The sequence below is a fragment of the Silurus meridionalis genome, chromosome 17 (assembly GCF_014805685.1).
Source record: "Silurus meridionalis isolate SWU-2019-XX chromosome 17, ASM1480568v1, whole genome shotgun sequence".
NCBI lineage: Eukaryota > Metazoa > Chordata > Actinopteri > Siluriformes > Siluridae > Silurus > Silurus meridionalis.
Genome location: NC_060900.1, coordinates 26,849,238 through 26,869,497, shown reverse-complemented (window position 1 = coordinate 26,869,497; position 20,260 = coordinate 26,849,238). Strand labels below are relative to the sequence as shown.

The 20,260-nt window shown below is 39.9% G+C and overlaps 1 protein-coding gene across 2 annotated transcripts in view; it reads right to left on the bottom strand.

The window, feature by feature from the left end:
- Positions 1 to 274: 274 nt before the first annotated feature.
- plxnb3 (plexin B3) overlaps positions 275 to 20,260 on the bottom strand; it is a 106,713-nt gene continuing 86,727 nt past the window's right edge. For both annotated transcript variants that reach the window (XM_046871173.1, XM_046871172.1), the window contains exons 15-35: positions 19,345 to 19,587; positions 19,064 to 19,240; positions 18,819 to 18,966; positions 17,584 to 17,820; positions 15,416 to 15,574; positions 13,228 to 13,376; positions 12,780 to 12,880; positions 12,318 to 12,535; positions 9,998 to 10,176; positions 9,841 to 9,907; positions 9,222 to 9,368; positions 7,449 to 7,608; positions 7,224 to 7,327; positions 6,728 to 6,812; positions 5,544 to 5,710; positions 4,323 to 4,483; positions 3,411 to 3,558; positions 3,195 to 3,259; positions 3,021 to 3,096; positions 2,456 to 2,530; positions 275 to 2,369 (exon numbers count right to left, since the gene is read on the bottom strand). In XM_046871173.1, the coding sequence (XP_046727129.1) occupies positions 2,265 to 2,369; positions 2,456 to 2,530; positions 3,021 to 3,096; positions 3,195 to 3,259; positions 3,411 to 3,558; positions 4,323 to 4,483; positions 5,544 to 5,710; positions 6,728 to 6,812; positions 7,224 to 7,327; positions 7,449 to 7,608; positions 9,222 to 9,368; positions 9,841 to 9,907; positions 9,998 to 10,176; positions 12,318 to 12,535; positions 12,780 to 12,880; positions 13,228 to 13,376; positions 15,416 to 15,574; positions 17,584 to 17,820; positions 18,819 to 18,966; positions 19,064 to 19,240; positions 19,345 to 19,587 (2,971 nt within the window). In that variant the 3' untranslated portion in view covers positions 275 to 2,264. The remainder of the gene's footprint in view (positions 2,370 to 2,455; positions 2,531 to 3,020; positions 3,097 to 3,194; positions 3,260 to 3,410; positions 3,559 to 4,322; positions 4,484 to 5,543; positions 5,711 to 6,727; positions 6,813 to 7,223; positions 7,328 to 7,448; positions 7,609 to 9,221; positions 9,369 to 9,840; positions 9,908 to 9,997; positions 10,177 to 12,317; positions 12,536 to 12,779; positions 12,881 to 13,227; positions 13,377 to 15,415; positions 15,575 to 17,583; positions 17,821 to 18,818; positions 18,967 to 19,063; positions 19,241 to 19,344; positions 19,588 to 20,260) is intronic.

Here is a 20,260-nt window from a genome sequence, read left to right as displayed (position 1 = left end):
TTTTCTTTCTTTTGTATAAACGACATTTCTGGCTCGTTTGATATGACTGTATATACATATTGGTGTGTGTTTCTTGTTTTGTTTTTTTTCTTTCATTTTTTTGGTGCCCAGCTTCTTTTTTTTTTTTTACTGTACATAAGAGCGGCTGAATAAAGGCACACACACACACACACACACACACACACACTATTCAAGCAATCAGGAAACACACTGGTAAAGACTTATAAAGCATCAGAAAAGACCAAAAAAAAATCCACACATCCACACAATTGGATATCGTTTATATATTTACAAAAAAAACAACAACAAAAAAAAACAAATGTAAAGAAAAATTTTACGCCTGAAGGTTGAAGACTTCAGAACAGTGTACACTGGAGTACAGCATTTAGCAATACTGACATGAGCGAGAAGGGCAGCTGTGATCCTGAGACAGAATCTTCCAAACACGACAAACACATTTCTCCACGACGACGACAACAGAAATGATCCGGAAGTGGTGCGAATATCGGAACCCGTCCAGTTCGGCGCTTTTGTTTTCGATAAACCTGCGTCGCTTTTCCTCCTCTCTATTTGGCAAATAACGTCAAGCTTGTATACTGGAATCGGTAATCGTTATTAAAGGTTATAAACAAGGCACGTTTGGTCTTTTTTTTCCTCTCTTCTTTTTTATAAATAAGTGCTATTTACAGTAAAAATAAGTTAGTTTTTTTTCTTTTTCTTTTTTTTAATCTATTCAGTGTCTACTCCGCACCATCTGCGTCTAGCGGCTCCGCCCACTCGTCTACGAACGCTTCGATGCCCCTCCCACAAAATCGTTTCTTCGCATTAAATCTAAGTTCCGTATGAGCGTTCAGTCAGGGAAATTAGTTCGATCTTTTTATTGAAAGACAGAAGCAAATTCTAACATATAGAAATTTTTTTTTGAGCCACGTTCAATACGCAAAATTTCAGGCATAAACAGACGATCAGATCATTTATCCAAAATGATTATCATTTAAATCAAACGATCCATCTACAGTATGTTTAATCATTTTGTAAGTGCTTAACGACGATGTGTGGCCAAAAGTATTGGGACACCCGACTTTTCCAGAAATGTGCGGTTCCTCCCCCAAACACAAATGTTTTAAACGTCTTTGGATGCAGGAGGATGGAATTTCCCTCTTTCACTTGAACTACGAGACACGAACCTGTTCCTCAGGCATGACAATACCCCTGTGCACAAAGCCAGCTCCATAAAGATATGGGTTTGGAGTGGAAGATCTCCTGCTACAGATCTCTGCCCTGAACCCTATTTAATGTGAATGAATCTTTCAGGCTGACTGCACCCCAAGCCTCCTCACCTCACCTACATGGGTACCTGACTTTACTATTGCGTAAGTAAGTCCTTCCTAAATGAGCACAAATCTCCACAAAATGGAACGTCTTCCCAGAAGAGTGGAGATTATTCTTATGCTCAGGTGTCCACATACTTTTGTCCCTAGAGAGTATCACGCTGCTGTTTTATTACCTGTGTTTAATATATTAAAAACTATACGATATTTATTTAATCTGATCCCCGTTCCAGTGCAATCATCCTGACCCATCCTCCAAATGTAGTAGGTTAAAATCGTCCAATAAAAGAAAGGAAAAATACATGACATACCCTCTCATATATCTACACAAACACAGCTGCTTTCTGACACACACACACACACACCTTGTGCTGTAAAATAAAAACCTGCTCTCTTAGACTTGGCACTTGTGCTTGTGGTTTATAATGTAAATTGAATTATATTGATATTAATAAATATATGTTAAAAAAAAAAAGAAAAAAAAAAGCAATTAAAACTCACAAGCAATCACGGGAATCGTACGTTACACGAAGCTACGCAGAGTCGGCATTCTGATTCTGACTCGAAGCAAAAAAATAGCAAAAAATGCTGAGCATACACACGGTCATACGTCTACGTTCACGCATCGGACACTGAATATTGTGAAAACGTTAGTACAAAAGAGTTCAATGTGCTTAGCAGATAAAAATGGCTATGTGTGCTTTTTTTCTTGTTATCTCACGCTTTCAGTCAGCTGACGCTTCAGCCGTACTCATTCTCTTTCCTTAAGACCTTCCTGAAGGCTGAAGCAGGAAGTAGGGGTGCAGGCGAAGGTGGTGTTGAGGAGGGGGACTGGGTTTCTCAGCTCGACTGGATTACACACAGTGCTGAGCTGGCTCTTGGAAATTTTTCCCTAGCTGGTCAAACACTCCTTTCCACTCCTCTCATCTAGGTTCACAGATCAGTGACTTTGTTCTCCACCAGGGCGGCGACCTGCTGCAGCCGGTATGCTAGTTGAAATTTCTGGCTCGCGTGATCTTCCTCTAAAGCAATGATGATCTGCACACAAGCAAACAGGTACACACAATAAATATATTTTATAAATATGAAAATGAAATACGCATATCTTGATCTTGATCACTGACCTGGTCATAATATTTGTTGATGTACTTATAAAGCTCGTGCAGAGCCACCAGGCTGTTCATCTCTGAAGCAAAGCTCTAAAATCACACAAAAGCAACACATCAGCGCTGAGGAATTCTCATTTCTGATTGGTTGATTGATAGTTCCGGCTGTGAAATTTATATCAATTTGGTGATGTTTCCATAGTAACAACTCGGATGCATCATGTAAACAGATTTGAAAGAGACTTTTTTTTGTAAGAAGGAAGGAGTCTCCAGTGTCAGAGTTTCGTAACTGTTTTTATTTATTATTTCAGTAATTTGTTTATAGCTGCTATAATGATAACTTTTTTTTTTAACAAATTGTAACCTTATATAGTTAGAAAAATTGTGTTCTTTAATTAATTAATATGTTAGAGGAAAATCTAGTGGAACATCTACTTGAGGTTATTAAAATTGCAAATAGGAACTAAATGTGGACTGGGGTGACCACATATTTTTGTTTATTTCGTGTACAACATAAATTGTGTTCATCTCGAGTTTAAATTGAAATTGTAACCTGCTGTAATTTGGTGGTCTCATAACTCACCCCGGATAACTCAGTGAGCATGGAGTTCATCTCCTGATAGCATCCTGATGCAGCACTGTGAATGTCATTGTAGTACCTGCAGCACAAACACACCACAGAGGTTAACGTGTTATTGATCTCTGGATGTTTGAATTCTGGAAAGCAGTGTGCTTGTGCCTGCTGTAAAAGACTCACCTCTCCACTAGCTGCTTGTATCGAGGGATTTCTCGAGCATACAGCAGCTTGTTCACAGGGGAATCCTAAACCACGACAAAACAGAGCACACTTTAACCTCAAACGTTCACGAAAGCATGGGCATGCACATCGAGCCTAGTGGTCCACTAGAGGTCAGCGAAGAAACAGGTTAATGAGCATCGACTCAGCAATTCAGTGGTTCGTTAGCGTACTGACCCGTCCCACTTTGTGCTCCGAGGTGGTGCAGGAATCGATAAACGTCTGAGCGATGACGGACAAGATGGCGTCGATGCTGTCCGTTACTTGCACGTCAAAAACAAACGGAGGGTTCTTCAGGATGTTCACCCAGAAACGTAGAGGTAAGCTGGAGGTTATACAGAGGAAAGTTTTTGTACATATAATAAGGGAATAATGTGTCACACACACACTGAACGCTACACACTGAGAAAATACACTTTCAAGTGGACATTTTCTTAAAGACTTTTCTTAGTGATGCTGAAAGCAACAAAATATGAACAAAATTGGGACACGTGTTTTCCAGCCATATGTGCTTCTTCCTCAAACCCCGTCTTTTGAGGCAAACAAATGTATCGGATGTCTTGCTGATATCATGAAATTTTCCGTTCACTTGAACTAGGAGGACAAAGCCAGCTCCATGAAGATCTACTCTACGTGGTGTGGAGTGTAAGATTTCAAGCTATAGCAGATCTGAACACTCACCCTACTGAAACCTTTTGGGATTATTTTTTAATGCTGACTGCACCCCAGGACTCCTCACCTCACCTACATCAGTACCGGACTTTTCTTACCGGCTGAATAAACTCCAACTTTTGGAAGCACAAATCCTATTCCAATAAATATGGAATAGGATGTTTAAAAAAAAAAAACCCCAAAAAGCATACACCAATATTATTGTCAGGTGTCCACAAACCTATGCTGGAGCAGGTCTTCAAGTTCAAATGAAGGAAATATTTAAAGACCTGTGCCTCCAGCTTCATGCTAACAGTTTTAGGAAGAATCACACATGGCTGGAAAGGCAGGTGTCCCAATACCTTTGTCCATATAGTGTATGGATACACTGGGTTGCACGGAAATGCCTAATTAAAATGGTTATTCCAGTATATACACCTGTTTGTTTTCCATATGTGTACTGTCTCTGGGTCGTCGATGCCGTGCTTCTCAGCCATGTCATCCAAGAAGTCGAAAAAAAACCTGACGGCAATCGGTGGTGGCCGCTTGGTGCTCAGGATAGCTACGAACACGTCGTCCACAAACTTCTGCAGAGTTCCCTGAACACACACAGACACAAAGCAGAATAAGAATGAATACTGCAATGCAGCAGCGAATAAACTGATAGTGACACTGGCAGGAATACTGAGTGATGTAAGGCCATGTGACAGAGTGTTAGGAAATCTATTCGTTTCCCGGAGATGTGCAGATTTAAAGCAACAGCACCTGTAGTAACTGGTGAATCGTTCAAGCTGAACAGAGGTGGAGATCAAAAAAGAATAAACGCAAAGCGCAATTAAAATGTAACAATAATTTGTGCAGAAGTTGGAAAAACAGAAATAAAAGAAAACGGTGCGCTACAGAGGAAGTTAGACAGTAAACCCAATTAAAATGCGCAGTGCGGTTGCCCTGAGTGCTCGTCTGATGAAAACTGACTTAATAAATGAATCTCTGTTCTTTCGCAAGTTTGTTCCAGCTATGAACAGCATGATCGCCAAATCCAGCATCTTCACACAAATGAGAAGCGGAGCGATGTGCCGAGTGGGACGGCGGGGTTCAGGATGCCTCGTTTTTTTCTCCAACTGCGACCCATTTTACAATTATGAATTAAGGAGAACATCTTTTCACATTCGAGACGAAGGAGAGAAAAAGGATTGCTGCGATTTATCACGTCAAAACCTCGCTGGATGTAAAATAAAAACAAATGATGCTTGACGAACAATGGTGGAGATCCTGGGTGAGTTTAACGCATTGATTCATAGACAGACTGCAAACCTAATTACGAGTTAATTGCTTTAATGATGGGTAGCAATAATAATAATAATAATAATAATAATAATAATAATAATAATTGGAGAGAAAAGTAGTCGGACTGGACTTTTGCTGCTAGAAAAAAGTACCAGTAAAACCAGTAAAATCATGTGACGTCATCATGGAATCACATAACGTGTAATGCGATTACGTCCCAGCATGCGCTCTGCATATTTAAAATCTGCAGGTTGCCAGATTGAGACCTCTGCAGTTGAAAGCATGTAACAGCATTCTTTGCAAAATGCCGATTTCCACGGTATGAAGAAATAAACGGTGATGTATCAATTTTATTATAAACAGTAAAACTACCTTCATGGAGAGCAGCCTTGTGAGATAGATCTCGGGGATGGCTTTGGCACGCTCTCGCTCTCTCATGCTGCTCTTTCTGTGTTTTGGGATTTCAGGATCCTCGCTCGGCTTCACCAGGTGCCACAGACGGAGACCCTCATCTTCCTCCCCCTCTAACATGGGTGTCTCTATAACAACCGAAAAAAAAAGAGCTGAGCGAACAGGCTGAAAGGAGTATGTAGATGACGTATGAGCTTTCCCTTTATACTGCTCTGAAGGAAAAACACGCCTTGAATAACTTTTATATTAATATCATTGTGTGATTTTGCATCTAAAATATTAGATTTTATTTTAAACTACTTTTAGCAACATGATGGTCTAGAACATTTTCCCATATTACCCACAATGCCATGAATGCAATACACCTTTTTTATTATATTGATCAAATTGAATAATCAATTAAATTGACACAAATTAAATGGACTGAATAAAATTAAATAAATGGAGAAATTTTATTAAATAGTTTACATATGTTAGACCAGATTTTGGGCAATACAGATGTGTATATAAGTGTGTGTGTGTGTGTGTGTGTGTGTGTGTTTTACATCTACTTAACTGTTCTAATTATTTCAGCATACTTTAACAAATGTCTTTATTTCTTCAAATCTTCATACATTCACTCTCTTGATATGTGGAATTTTCAGGATTTTCTCCTTTTAAGATAAATACTTGAAGCTGGACATAAAAGGCTAAAGAATCCATAGTGCTCTTATAATATTAAATATTATTATAAAAGCAAATAGGGACTTAATATGGAATGAGACCTTCAAAAAAAAGCCTTTGTCTGAGTCTCCACACACTTTTGTCCATAAATTGTACCTCCACTTTTTCTACACTCGATTTCTTGATACTATGATCATCAATTTAGTAATTTACATCACATTTACTCCAATTTTGCTACTTATTATCAGCATATATTGATAGACCACCCAAAGCTGCCAGTTTTACTTCATGATAGAGAAAAATGTGAACTCAAGGACATGGGAGAATACTTTTTCTATCTCCCAGCGAATCGCACCCTGCAGCTGATACAGCTTCTATGTTTATAATTTAGCAGCTTTGCAGCCATGCAGGACTGGAACAGAGCAGCCATCATGATTTATTTATTTATTTATTTATTTATTTTTATTTGCCCCGAAGCTTACTTTCTCCAGTTTGGAAGATCTGATTAATGCCCGTGACACCTCCACTTGAGCGAGGGATGAGAGCCACCGTGGCTCCGTCTGGCACCTGAGGATATGAGAGAGATTGAATGGGAGCATCAGATAAGATCAGACACAACAGAATACAAGAATGACTCTGCCTGTAGCACCAGGGAAAATTTCCTAAAGGTGGTGAATGAGCTTTTCTAAGTATAATTAATAGTGAAGGAAAACAGAAGCTGGCAAATTTCCTAGCGGACTTGATGCCATGTCTTTACAAAAAAATCCAATGCAATGCTGGACTGGATTATTGATCGTAAACCCAATTTAATTCAACTTGCATTTCTTTTCACTTGAGGAGGTGCAGAAAAAAAAACCCCGCCATAATTAGTGGAGATTTTCTTTTTATTTAATGGGATTCTAAAAAGAAAAAGCTCTGTACAACCCATAATTACACCCTTTTAAACAGACGTTAGGAGTAACGTGAGATGTGACGCACCTTATAATGTTGCAAAGTATTCAGTCGCTTCCAGTGACCTTGCACTATGCCTGTGACATCATCATCGGACAGGGTCAGGTGACCTGCTTGCCCCGATCGCCACTCTGTTAACGTGAAACACAAGTGAAAGTGTTCATCTCCTACATTATGGTCAGCCAATCAGCCTGCAGAGAAATAAACGAACAAGTGGGATAATAAACAATGAAATTATGGATTATGTTGTACCGAGGTCCAGAGAATCGGCTGAAGGCCTCTGCGAAAAGGGAGCTCCTTTGTAGATCTGGTCCAGAATCTTGTCTTTCACCTGTGTGATTGTGTCAATATCCAGAACCTTAACAGGACAGGGTTGGACTTCTACTCCGCTCTTTACCAGCACTGTCAGAGTCTGAAGAAACACAATAGCATATATATGATGAGGAAAAGCCAAATCTCTTATTTATACACACACACACACACACACACTTTATGGACAAAAGTATGTGGACACCTAACATAGGATATTTATGTGCTATTTGTTTACACTTTCCATTTCACATTTAATCCCCATTATGCTTTTATAATAACCTCCACCCTTCTGAGAAGGTGGTCTATTAGATTTTGTAGAACACTTGTTAAAGACGTGTTAAAGTCGGGCTCTCATGTACTCAGGTATTCCATAAGGTAGAGATCAGAGCTCTATAGCAGGGCACTCAAGAGGTTTCACTCCAGCCCGAAAAGGGAAGAACCAAATAAAGCTGGGAAAAACTCCTCACGACTCTTCAAAGGTGTCCCAATACTTTTGCACCTACAGTGTGCGTCTTACAATGATCTCACTCATATAATTGAGCATAGTGGCGGTGAACTCTTGAGCTTCTAATCAGAAGTCCAACATCTTAACTACTTATCTAGTCGCAAAATTTATTAATACAAGTTGTCTAGTTGGTAGCGCTTGCATGCACCAATTAACCGGAATTAACACCAATTAACCAATTAACGGAATCCCAACATGTGGCCATGCAACATATCAACACTGCCGCCATGTGACATCTATATGCAATACTTACAAAAAAACATCTACATATCGAAACACTCACACACACAGATTGCTTGGTGATAGAGTGAAGTCATGTGACATCGTTGACCCCACCCACAGAGAAAATAACAGGACACATATACAGATCAAAAGATTCAGCATGCTGTGGAGAGTTGCTTTCAGGAGACTATACTACAGAGGTGATTGCTTGGTAATAGAGTGACATCACGTTACATTACGTGACATCGTTGACCCCACTCACACAGGAAATAACAGTGAGCATAGACATGTGATGTATCAAACCGTTTGTCTGACCGAGTAAAGTCACATGTTTTGCATCGTCAATAACCATTCGCATTTTCTTTAAAATTAGCAATTAGCGTTTATTTGATTTGTAATGTTTTATATCATATTCAATTTGTCTGTTATTAAAGCTATAATAAAACGACAGGTGCAGATTTTCAGCTGTGATACTTCCAGGAAGTGTTTGCAACCCTTGTGAATGGGTTCAATCATGAAAAAAAAAAACGTTAAGTATCAGGGAAAGATAGTGAAAGAATCTAAAATAGGGAATAAAATAAAGTATAAAATAACAGATGAATATTCTCCAGTATCTCTGTAGCCCAGACGCTCTTGAAAAAGCCAGCCCATATGCAATGGTTAAATGCGTGGAGAGAATCGTCTGTTATCTCTTTTCTTCCTAGACTCATTCTATACATTCAGACACGGCCATTGTTTTAAGCATTAAGGGAGACAATTGTATCAGGACGGAGACAGAGACACTAGAACGTGCAATAAACGTCTGAGATTAGAGTGAAATGGGACGGAGAGAGGCAGAGCGCAAGAAAGACGGAACAAGAGCGACACTAATAGAGATGTTCTGTGTCAGCTGTCACTCAAGTGTCTCTCCATCTGCTTATGGAAGAGAGCAAGAAAGCCTGAGAGAGCGAGAGAGAGAGAGATGGAAAGAGAAAAGAGACACTTACTATGGAGCAGTAGTCTATATCCTCTCGGAGTAGATGGCTGTCATTAAGGGTCCGCTTTGCTTTACCCGTCACTGCGTCCACGGGGCCTTTGTCCACTTGGTACTTGATCGCTCTGTACAGCATGTAAAGAGGCTCCCCTGCCACCTCCTACAAACAAAGGAGTTGAAAAATATTCTGGTGAAAAAAAGGTTTGTCAGTATGAAAAAAAAAAAAACCTAAATCATAAGATAAATGAATAGTAATAATGATACATTTATAGATGAGAAGACCATTTTCCAACCCCTCAGTCATCCAAACACTTGTTTCCTCTTTAGTAATTATGTTTTATTTTGATCAGTCTATCCAAGGAACACTAAACGTGAATACACCAGGGATGGAACACGGATGCATCGTACACACTCTCTAGAGACACTATTATACAGAATCTGTTGAACTGTACTATTCCAAACACACACGTTTAACATGTCTGTTGCTCATGTATAATGATGAGAAATCCCAAAATGTCTGTCAGTGCTATGAATATTTGTCCTGAGGGTATGCAAACTTTTTGTAAGCAAGCAACACACAGCACTACAGTGTTTCCTATGCATGGACTTCGTTATAAAGGGTTACTGCGTACCTTCAGGAATGAATAGAGACAGATGGACATCCAGTTAGTGAGCATTTTCTCCACCACTGTCTCAGTCCTGCAAGAAAGCATTGATTCATATTAAATCTATTTACTATCTGAACTGGGAGCAAAAAGGAGAAAACTAAAAAATGTGGTTGGGTCGTACCTGCGCAGCATCAGTTTGGGATTTTTGGCCACGTACTGCTGCACCAGATCCCCCAACAATGTCTTCATGACGTCAGTGAAGTACTCCAGCTTATCGTGGAGCGCCATGGTGAGCAGGGAGGCCACGTAGCCGCGATCCCGCTGGGAGAAGTTCTGCTGCTCCTCCAGGGTGTGGATGAACTACAAAAAAAATCCAAACAGGTTTTAAACCACTTAAGGAGAATTTATTTGGCTATTCTCAAAGCATTAAATGCCTAGAATGGGAAATCTAAAAAATGAGAGGTTACTGGTCAGAGTCCCAGGACTGCCAGGGTGCCACTGTTGGGCCCTCGAGCAAGGCCCTTAACCCTCTTTGCTCTGTAGCATGACTGACCCTGTGCTCTGATATGTGAAGGAAGAATTTCACTGTCCTGTAATGTATATTTAACAAGTAAAAGCCCGTTTTTTTCCTTTTTTTTTTTTTAAATTGATTTGTCCCGCCTTAACATGACCGAAAATATCGATGCTGATGAAGACCTCCCTTTATAGTTTGGAGAAACCAGTCTCTTGTCTGCTTTATAATAACAGTATGCTTTAACACGATGATAAAAAAATAACACAATTTGTTGGTGTATCATAAATAAAATCCACACTCATAACACCCACACACACACACACACACACACACACACACACACAACGCTGGGTTCAATATTGTGAACAAAATATTTAAAATGCATGAAGCACTAAGGCAGTGTTTTCATTTTGAGGCAGTTTTATCAGTAATAGTACAGACATATAGCACTGTAATAACACAGCTGTACTGTATTATGCTTTTTAACTCTTCAGGGTGAAGTCATGTAAGTTCTGCCTCTGTAGGAAATAGTTACATCCCAGGCCTTTTCTCTACCAGGATAAATTACTATTTTTAAAACATCAGTATCAAGTAGCAGAGAGTATACTCTGTCAAAGGGCGGCAATGTAGCATCGGCCTGGACGCCGCTGAATTTACTGTCTACTTATATGTTGTTCGTCCCCAAACAGTTGTAATAATAAGCTTCAGTCTTTTGAGAAGATGAGAAGATGTTCCACTAGATTTTGTGGAGATGTGCGCTCATTCAGCTAGAAGGATGGGTGTTTATAAAGTCAGGTACTGATGTAGGGAAGGTGAAGAGGCCTGGTGTGCAGTCAGCATAAAAAATTCATTTCAGTAGGGTTGAGGTCAGAGCACTATAACAGGAGCGCTTTCACTCCAAACCGTAGAAGGCATATTTTAATGCAAACGGCTTTGTGCACTTTGGGTCTACTAGAGAAAATTTTATGCAAGTACGTCCAATACAATTGTGTGCTTTCAACTTCGTGGGAACAGTTTGCTTTGCAGTTGATTTGACTCTCATTGAGCATTCTTGGTCTTGAATGGCTTCATTGGATTCACTGGGGATCATCATACTCAGACAGAGGTGACTGTACTTAAGTAGATTGTTCTGTAATCAGTAATTTACTTTATTATTCTTTTTCCGGACCACTTTTTACTTTCACGTTTACACAAATATTTACATATTTACACAAATATCTGTACTTTCTAATTCTTAGATTAAAGTAAAGAGCCTATTTTGAAAAATGTATTTGGTGATCAATATTTTTTCTTCTCATTGTGCACTATTTTTGGCTCATCAACTTGTTTCCTGTCATTGTAGGGATTTTTACCACTGGTGTATCATATCCTGGCTCTCACACAGTAGACTATTTTACAAAGATAACAACAAGCGAGGCAGAAGGCAACAAGAAGTCTGGGGTTAACGTGGATGAGACAGAGGGAGTCAGTGATGTAAACATGACTGAGAACAGAGACGTTCCTGATCACCTGATCATCATCATCTTTTCTCTACTTGTGCTCTATATGGTGGTTGTTTTGCCTGGATACATTCATTAAAATGTATCCAGGTCTTTTAAATCAAATATCTGTACTTCTACTAGAGTAAAGGACTTTCGCCATCTTTGTATTTAGGACACAAAATGCTGTATGATATAACACATATTTTATAAACAGATAATTACTATAGCTACAGCGCCCACTACTGGATATAAAACAAGCCTAAACGCTTGGGGGTTCAAGCCCGGTATTACCAAACTGCCACTCTTGGAGCCCTTGAGCAAAGCCCTTAACCCCTTTGTGCTCCAGTAGCACTGTAACATCTCTGACGCTATGCTCTGACCATAGCTTCCTACATCGCTTGGATATGCGAAGAAATAACAATTTCCCTGTGGGATCAGTAAGAATTCTAAATAAAATAAATAAAAAAATAAAGTTGAATGATAAAGCAAATATGTGTTGAACTAACTCGAGTGAGGAAGAGTTTGTTGCTGAGCAGGATGTTGAGTTGGCCCAGGCCTTGCTCCACCGTCTGCCGACGTGATTCTGGCAGGTCCAGGTTCTGGCTCAGTGGCGCCCCTCTCTGCCCGGGAAAGAAAATACGCTCCGCATACGTGCGGTAGTCCAGAAACGGTATGCCTGGACCACCGACGTCGCTACTTAGATCCATCATCTCAGTCATGAGATCTGAGTTTAAATGAGACAAGACATTCAATTAATTCTCCATTAATCCTTCTGAACAAATAGAAAGTGTGTCTCCGTGTGTGTGCGTATGTGTGTGTGTGTGTGTGTGTGTGTGTGTGTGTGTGTCTGTGTGTGTATGTGTATGTGTGTGTGTGTGTGCGTGTGTGTGTCTGTGTGTGTCTGTGTGTGTGTGTGTGTGTGTGTGTTGGAGGGAAGTTTTGTATTAAAAATACAAACACAAACACACCTGTGAACTCTTTCCTGCACTGGTCTCCAACATTAATCTCTAGAGTTTCCAGCTGGACCAGAACCTTCTTGTAGTCTCGCATGGCTTGTTTACTCTTTCTCCTGTACACACAGAGCATTCATCACCACTGTCATAGCACAATACACATAAACACAAGAACGAAAGACAAGCGTGCATACATAAACCGAGATTTTAAGTCCTTCATTTTTATACACTATATGGATTGCACTCTGCTCCTTGTGCACGAATCTCCACAAAATCTAGTCCCAGAAGAGTGGATCTTATTATAACAGAAACGAGGGCTAAATGTGGAATAGGATGTTCAAAAAGAAGCACATTCCAATCTTTTGCTCAGGTGTCCACATACTTTCATCCATATAATGTAGCAAGGAAATCCCAAAATTGGAAAGAAACATGTGAACACGTATTTATGGATAAAAGGCTGTACCTGTACATAAGGATGATGACGAGGACGATGAGCACCACCACAGCTGCTCCAGCTGCCAATCCGACCTGAGCCTCCAGGGGCACGGGGGTGTGAGTGCCCATATCATATTCCACTGTGCCCAGATTAAACACCAAACGCCCCATTAGCACCTAAGAGACAAACACACACAACAGGGATGTGAATATGAATACATTATTATTCGGAACAAACAAATAATGTGTTCTAAACGGATTCTGTACAAATAGTCCTCGCAGTTGATGCAATCCTGCATAATTTGCTGTTTTATCGCATGATTGTTTATTTCACTGCAATAAATAGGCTACTAATTATCCCTCATTTTATTCTTAAACACTTGGAATTAGAGTTAACCTACTAAAGCTTAATTTTCACGTTAAAAGACGTCACACACTTGATGTCGTCAGGCAACAAGCAATATCATTTTGGGGATTTGTGCCTGAATTAACAGGGTAACGGATACCAGCTGCCTTCTTCGCTTTAAATTTATACGAATGAGTAGGAAGGTTCAGGCCCATGTTCAGAAATCCAGGAGTGGCAGCTTGGTAATGCTGGGATTTAAACGTATGGCCTTTCGGTCATAAACGGTAAACTACAACGTTAAATATTGAGCCTGTATGAATTAGAGTTATGTATAAATTACAAAAGATGCTACTGAAAATTACACCAAATTCCTTTTCCAACTTGTAAAATTTCCAAAATTCCCCAGATGATGTTGGAAAGTTTCCCCATGGAAAGTTTCTGGAAATTTACCGCAGCTTCGCAACCCCATTCCTAAATATAAAAAGAATTGCAAAAATTACGATTCTATCTTGCAAAATTATGTAACTAGTTGCAAAATGTGTTTCAGAAAGCTTGCAATAAAGGTTTACAGTGCACCAGGTCGAAACCAGAGGTCTGCAAAATGGGATGCAACAAAAACCCACACAAGCAGGAGGTTTCGATTTCCATGCGGATGCAGGAAGTCATGAACCTGCTGGACTCCAAAGTCCAAATTTAGAAAATACAAGTTTTGCTTTATTCTGGCTCAATAAAACTGCCTGATCTAGGCATTTAAAGAAAAAATAATAATAATAAATTACAAAAACCTCATTTTTTTGTAATTTACACGTGACCCTATTGGCTGAGGTTTATGTGCAACTGCTGCTTTTTCTTGCATTAAAAACTATCTCAATTGACTAAACAGATTAAAGTGGCTTTTAGTGCCCATTAAGATCAAAGAGGAGGTCATTTCCTCGATGCATATGCATTTACACGAGTGCAAAATACCAGGCAGAGATTATTGCAACGAACCACCCATTTATCAAGGCTGATGGTAATTATAGTGACTTGGTGACTGCACATGCTATTTAACGACTGTAAAAAGCTGCTGTTATTTTGGGCACTAACAACTGTGGAGGCATTGCACAGGCAGTGCTTTCAGATACTTATTATGTTCAATGACCAAAGAGGCCATTTTTGCGAGCACACTGCCTGCCAAGGCACATTATTATGGATTTACTGAAAGGATTTGGATTTCGTTCAAAATTCACTTACTAGCCACTGGTTCTTTTAGGCATGCTGTGGCATCATATGCTAGGATATCAGTCAGCTTTCTCTGCCGTGTTGTCTGTAGTTCAGAGGTCGTGTCTGCGATCGGTGTGAATACGCATAACGAGCCTCCGTTTGTCAATCTGAGTCGCCCACAGGAGCATGAAGAGAAGATATGCTTTACATGGTTTGGAGTGGAAAATCTCCTGCTATAGAGATGTGACCTCAACCCTATTTATCATACTGACTGCACCCCCAGGCATCCTCACCTCACCTGCATCAGTTCCAAACTCACGCATATTCTTGTGGCTGAATGAGCACAAATCTACACAAAATCTGATGGAACATCTTCCCAGAAGAGTGGTGCTTATTATAAGGGTAAATGGAAGGAATTCGGGTGTCCGCAAACTTTTGGTGGTACAGATTATATGCACAGATTATTAACATGTAATAACAAACAAAGCATGCACGGTCAGTATTTAAAAACCTTTACAAACGCTGTGCATAACATGATCATTAGGCACCATTCACTTATCTGAGCAATGGCCAACATGGCCACGCCCACCACTGCAAATATGGACACTAAAACACCATAACTAGGAGGAACATTATGTGGTCTACTATCTAGGTTTATCGCACTGACCTTTAGCCTGGGTAGGTTTTCTTGGTCTAAGCTGAGTGGTTGCTCCTCTGGAGGTTCACAGTACAGGTGAGTGTCATCCAGAGTCTTCACATCACATATCTTGTCTCCGAGCGAAGCCACCACCTCATCTTTCGTCATAGCCAGGGTTAGACCTTTTCCCTGCACAATAGAATAATGCATGTCAAAGTGAAGATACACTGCACTAGATGGACAAAAGTATTGGAACACCTGATTTTTCCATCTCTATGCGGTTCTTCTCTAAACTGTTAGCAGAAAGTTGGAGGCACACAATCGTATAGGACGTGTTTAGATGTAGTAACATTACATTTTACCTTTACTTGGAATGGGAAACCCAAACCTGTTCTAGCATGACAAGATATGCTTTGCATGGGTTGAAGTGGAAGATCTCCTGCTTTAGAGCTCTGATCTCAATGCGTGAATTTTTCCCTCTGACTGCACCCCAGGCCTTCTCACCCTACCGACCCCATTAGTTCCTTTTCTAAACCCCTTGTGAGCACAAATTTTCATTAGCACACCCGAAAATCTAGTGGAACATCTTCCCAAAAGAGTGGAGCATCTTCTAACAGAAAATGGAGGCTAAATGAATAATTGGGTTTTCAAAAAAGCAAAGACGAATCTTACACTCAGGTGTCCACAAACATTTGGCTATATGATATACGTTCATTGTTTAGGGTGAAAATAAATTTCATTATTATTTTTTTGCTAAATATGATACTTATGATCCTTTTTTTCAGAGCGATATTATTTAAATTAGATTTGAGCCACACTCCTATGTGGTCTGAGATTAAATACATATCTGTTACGTCGCTGTAATAACGGCTGTGGAAATGAAATTCATGTTCATTTTTTTTCACCAAGCATATCAGCATTATCATTATTCAGTGTCGTGGTGAATGAGCGGCGGATCAACGGTATCATCGTCGAAAATGATGGAAATATTGTTATTATTTTCGTCTTTCTGTCACTGCTATTCTTTATTTAAGTATTATTACTATGTGTCTGGTATTTTTCCAATATCCAGTATCATTAATTCATTTTTTTTACTTGAGAGAAGAAAACTGGAGAACCCAGAGGAAACCCACATGGGCATAAACTCATGGCAAATTCATGAACAAAAAGATATACTTTATGGACAAACATTTGACCATAAGATTGATATTCGCCTTTTTTTTTTTTACACCCCATTCCACATTTGCTGTTATAATAACCTCCACTCTTCTGGGAAGATGTTCCACTAGATTTCAGAGTGTGCTTAGTAAAGTCAGGTACTGATGTAGGTGAAGTGAAGTCCTGCTATAAAATGCTGTGCCTCCAAGTCAGGTGTCCCTAAACTGTTTGTCTGTACTTCACATTCACATACTGTAGATTAAAGAAAGCAATAAAAAAAGAAGAGTACAAGCAGGCATGCGCTTGGAGATAAATGATGTTTGTAAACTGGAGCAGTGTGTAGGTTTTCAAAGCGTACTGAACTCTCGGGTGTATTTCTGCGGAGAACACAGCCATACATCAACAGCACGAACAATCAGCGCCTGAACGTTCAGCTAAACATCCCTCTCATGATTAGAAATACATGACGAGGTTAAATATTGATATTATACAAATTAATCATGGTTAATATCCTCTAAGTGTTCTACTGAGAGCGTTTTTTTTTCTCTTCCAGTTCATATACACTGCAGTTTCGGAAAACGAATTACGTCTCACATATTGGCTTTTCTGCTGTTCATATGCAGAACGTTTCTTTGGGGGCTTCGGATGAAATAAATCCAAGTCATAAAACAAAACAAAAAAAAAAAAAAGGAGAAGAAGAATGGCGTGGACGGTGAAAGCTTGAAAGCAATTGATCGAGTCATGCATCCGTCAACGCGGCGTCCCGTCGGGAGATTGACTGAACAGAACCTTTCTTTAATTAAAGAGTCTTTTAATTTCATTAAGTAAAAGCAGGAAGGAGGAAGGCGGCTGCTGAAGATGAAATGAGCAAGTGACAGGAAAGCTCTCCAACTGATGGCGTTAATGAAATTTAGTGACTGTAATATAACCTGACAGGAGATGGATTAGGAATGCTTGTGTATATTTTAAGCACTGATAATAAATGCTAATCTGAAGCAAGGAGTTTTTTTTTCTTCTCTCGTGTATCTGATCAGCCTCACCTCCACAGCGAGCACTCCTCCGGGTTTGAAGCGGATAGGTAAGGTCGGGTCCTCGCGGTTCAGGGGGTATAACTGTGGGTCTGGGTGGTATGTAAATCGTGTGCCTTTGATGCTCTGGAAATCCAAATGCACGTTGTCCATCTCGAACCAAACTCTCACGACACGGGAGTCCTTCGGCACTTCGGGACTCTGACAAGTCATCTGTTCCAAGCTGACGTTAACACAGGGGGTCATTTTCTGTGAGAGAGAAATGATGATTAAATACTGAAGGTGAAGAAATACAATGAAGTTTAAGGGAAAATAGAAGAGATAGAAACTAAGTAGATGACAGACACTGGCTTTATCATCAGTGGTGGTCTAGTGGTGTATCTAGTGAAACACACATTGGTGCTTTGTGTATCTACTGATCACCAACATACAGTTCAGCATCAGTTCAACAGCAAGCAGAACATTTAGAGAGGAATAAATGATGAAGAAACTGTAGGACTCACCACAACACACGTGACCTCAATTGCGTGATGTTTTTGAAGAAGGTTTTGATCATTGTAATAGAAATCGATCAGTGTTTGAGTCATTAATATCATTCTATTAATAGATCAGTGTGCTGAGAGTCACATTTGAGTCTTTTCATGTTGAAGTGATTAAGTGAAGAGTCTTGTGATAAAAATGATAATATGAACATTATAGTTATAATAAATCATAGTATTTTGGATACTTAAGTACATTTGAAGGCAAAAACATTTGTGCTTTTTCTCAAGTGAAAGTTTAAAGGGACAATTTTACTTTACTGGAGTCACATTTTACCTCGTGTATCTCTATTTTTATTCATCTACACGATTTGCATGATATGCAGCTGGAGCAAAGTGCTACCCTCTTCCAGATACACAAGCTCATCCTCACCCGCGATTGGCTATTGCTGCTCTGATTGACAGTATATGATTGTCAGTGAATGGCTTTGCTTTTAATAACCTGTACACGTCCTCATGTTAGTCGGATGGCCATAATGGTCCATGATGAATATTTGTGACGGTCAAAGACACACTTAAATGCTCATTCTATTCTTTATTTTAACACATTATTAAACAGAGAGCCTTTCATCAGGCTCTGAGTGTGTATATAAAGGTCATTATTCACACCGAGAAAAAAGCGTTAAAGTCAATAAAACCGTCCTACTAAAGAGTAGTGTAAATTTCAGTCTTTCCCCCCCCCCAACACATTCATAATGAGCGCTGTACCGTGGCCATGGCACCGTCGAGGGGAATGTTCCGAGTCGAGACGTGACTGTATCGCCGTCTCCTCACCATGGTTTCGTACCGAATGGACATCATCGGCTGCTGGACCACATCCAGGTTCTGGCCAGTTACCAGTATATTACGCCCACCCCTATAAACATGTGCAATGTTACACCTCATATTTAACACGAAAGCAAAAAAAAACTATTTTATTCTTAGAATTTATTTATACACTGAATTAAACTCACCCATGAAAGCTCTCGGTAGGAGTCGCATCAGTGATCACAGGATCCTCCAGATAGTGAAACAGGATATTACCCACGGTCCTCTCTGCTGTTCCAAACTGTACTCGGACGGGTACTTCTGAGGTTTGGTTCGAGTGGCTGGTGCGGCAGACCAACTGTGTGTCGCTCACTTCACCCAGACTGTAAACAAAAAATCAATTCATAAAATAGATAATTTTACATGCAAAAAAAAAAACAACTCACAAATTTTACTTTTCAAGGACAAGTTCCATGAAAGGACTCACATTTTACAAGGCTGGGAGCCTACAAACGCCCGCAGGTCGGTGTTTTGCCCCGTGAGCATCTGAACGCCGTGCACGGTGATGCTCGTGCCTCCCGCCATGGGGCCTTTACTGGGCACGATGCGAATCAGCTCGGGGTTCTGGTAGGTGAACGTCTGCTGGGAGTGACCCGGTTCTGAGTTCCCCACCGTCACCACCACAGGCCCGGCAGTCGCACGCATGGAGGGCTGAAGCTCACAAATGATCCTGAAACCCAAACAAACACAGCTGAATGAGTACCATGCTTAAGCAGGACATGAACCCACACCTGATCAAATCATTAAAATATGCTTTTTTCTGTATTTCTATAACAACGCTCCTGTGCATAAATCCAGCTCTATAAAGATATGCGTTATATGAGTCGGAGTACAAAAATCTACTGCTATAAAGCTTTGACCTCAAACCTACTGAACGCCTTTGGGATGAACTTTTCATGCTGGTTACACAAAATACACAAAAATATACACTCAATTTTCCTACTGACCTTGAAAAAAAAAAATACACACAACACACAACTTTTAACGTAATATATATATGAATATAAAAATATATACACCCTCCAGGCATAACATTATAACATAATGAGCAGTGAAGTGAGTAACACTGATGATCTCTTCATCATGGCACCTGTTAGTGGGTGGATATATTTATTAGGCAGCAAGTGAACATTTTGTCCTCAAAGTTGATGTTAGAAGCAGAAAAAAATGGGCGAGCGTAAGGATTTGTTTGACAAGGGACAAATTGTGACGTCTAGATGACTGGGTCAGATCATCTCCAAAACTGCAGCCATCTCAAGGGGGACCATCTCAATAGTAGGCAGGTGATCATAATGTTATGCCTGATGTATGTATATGTATGTGTGAAGGTACAGAAGGTAAGC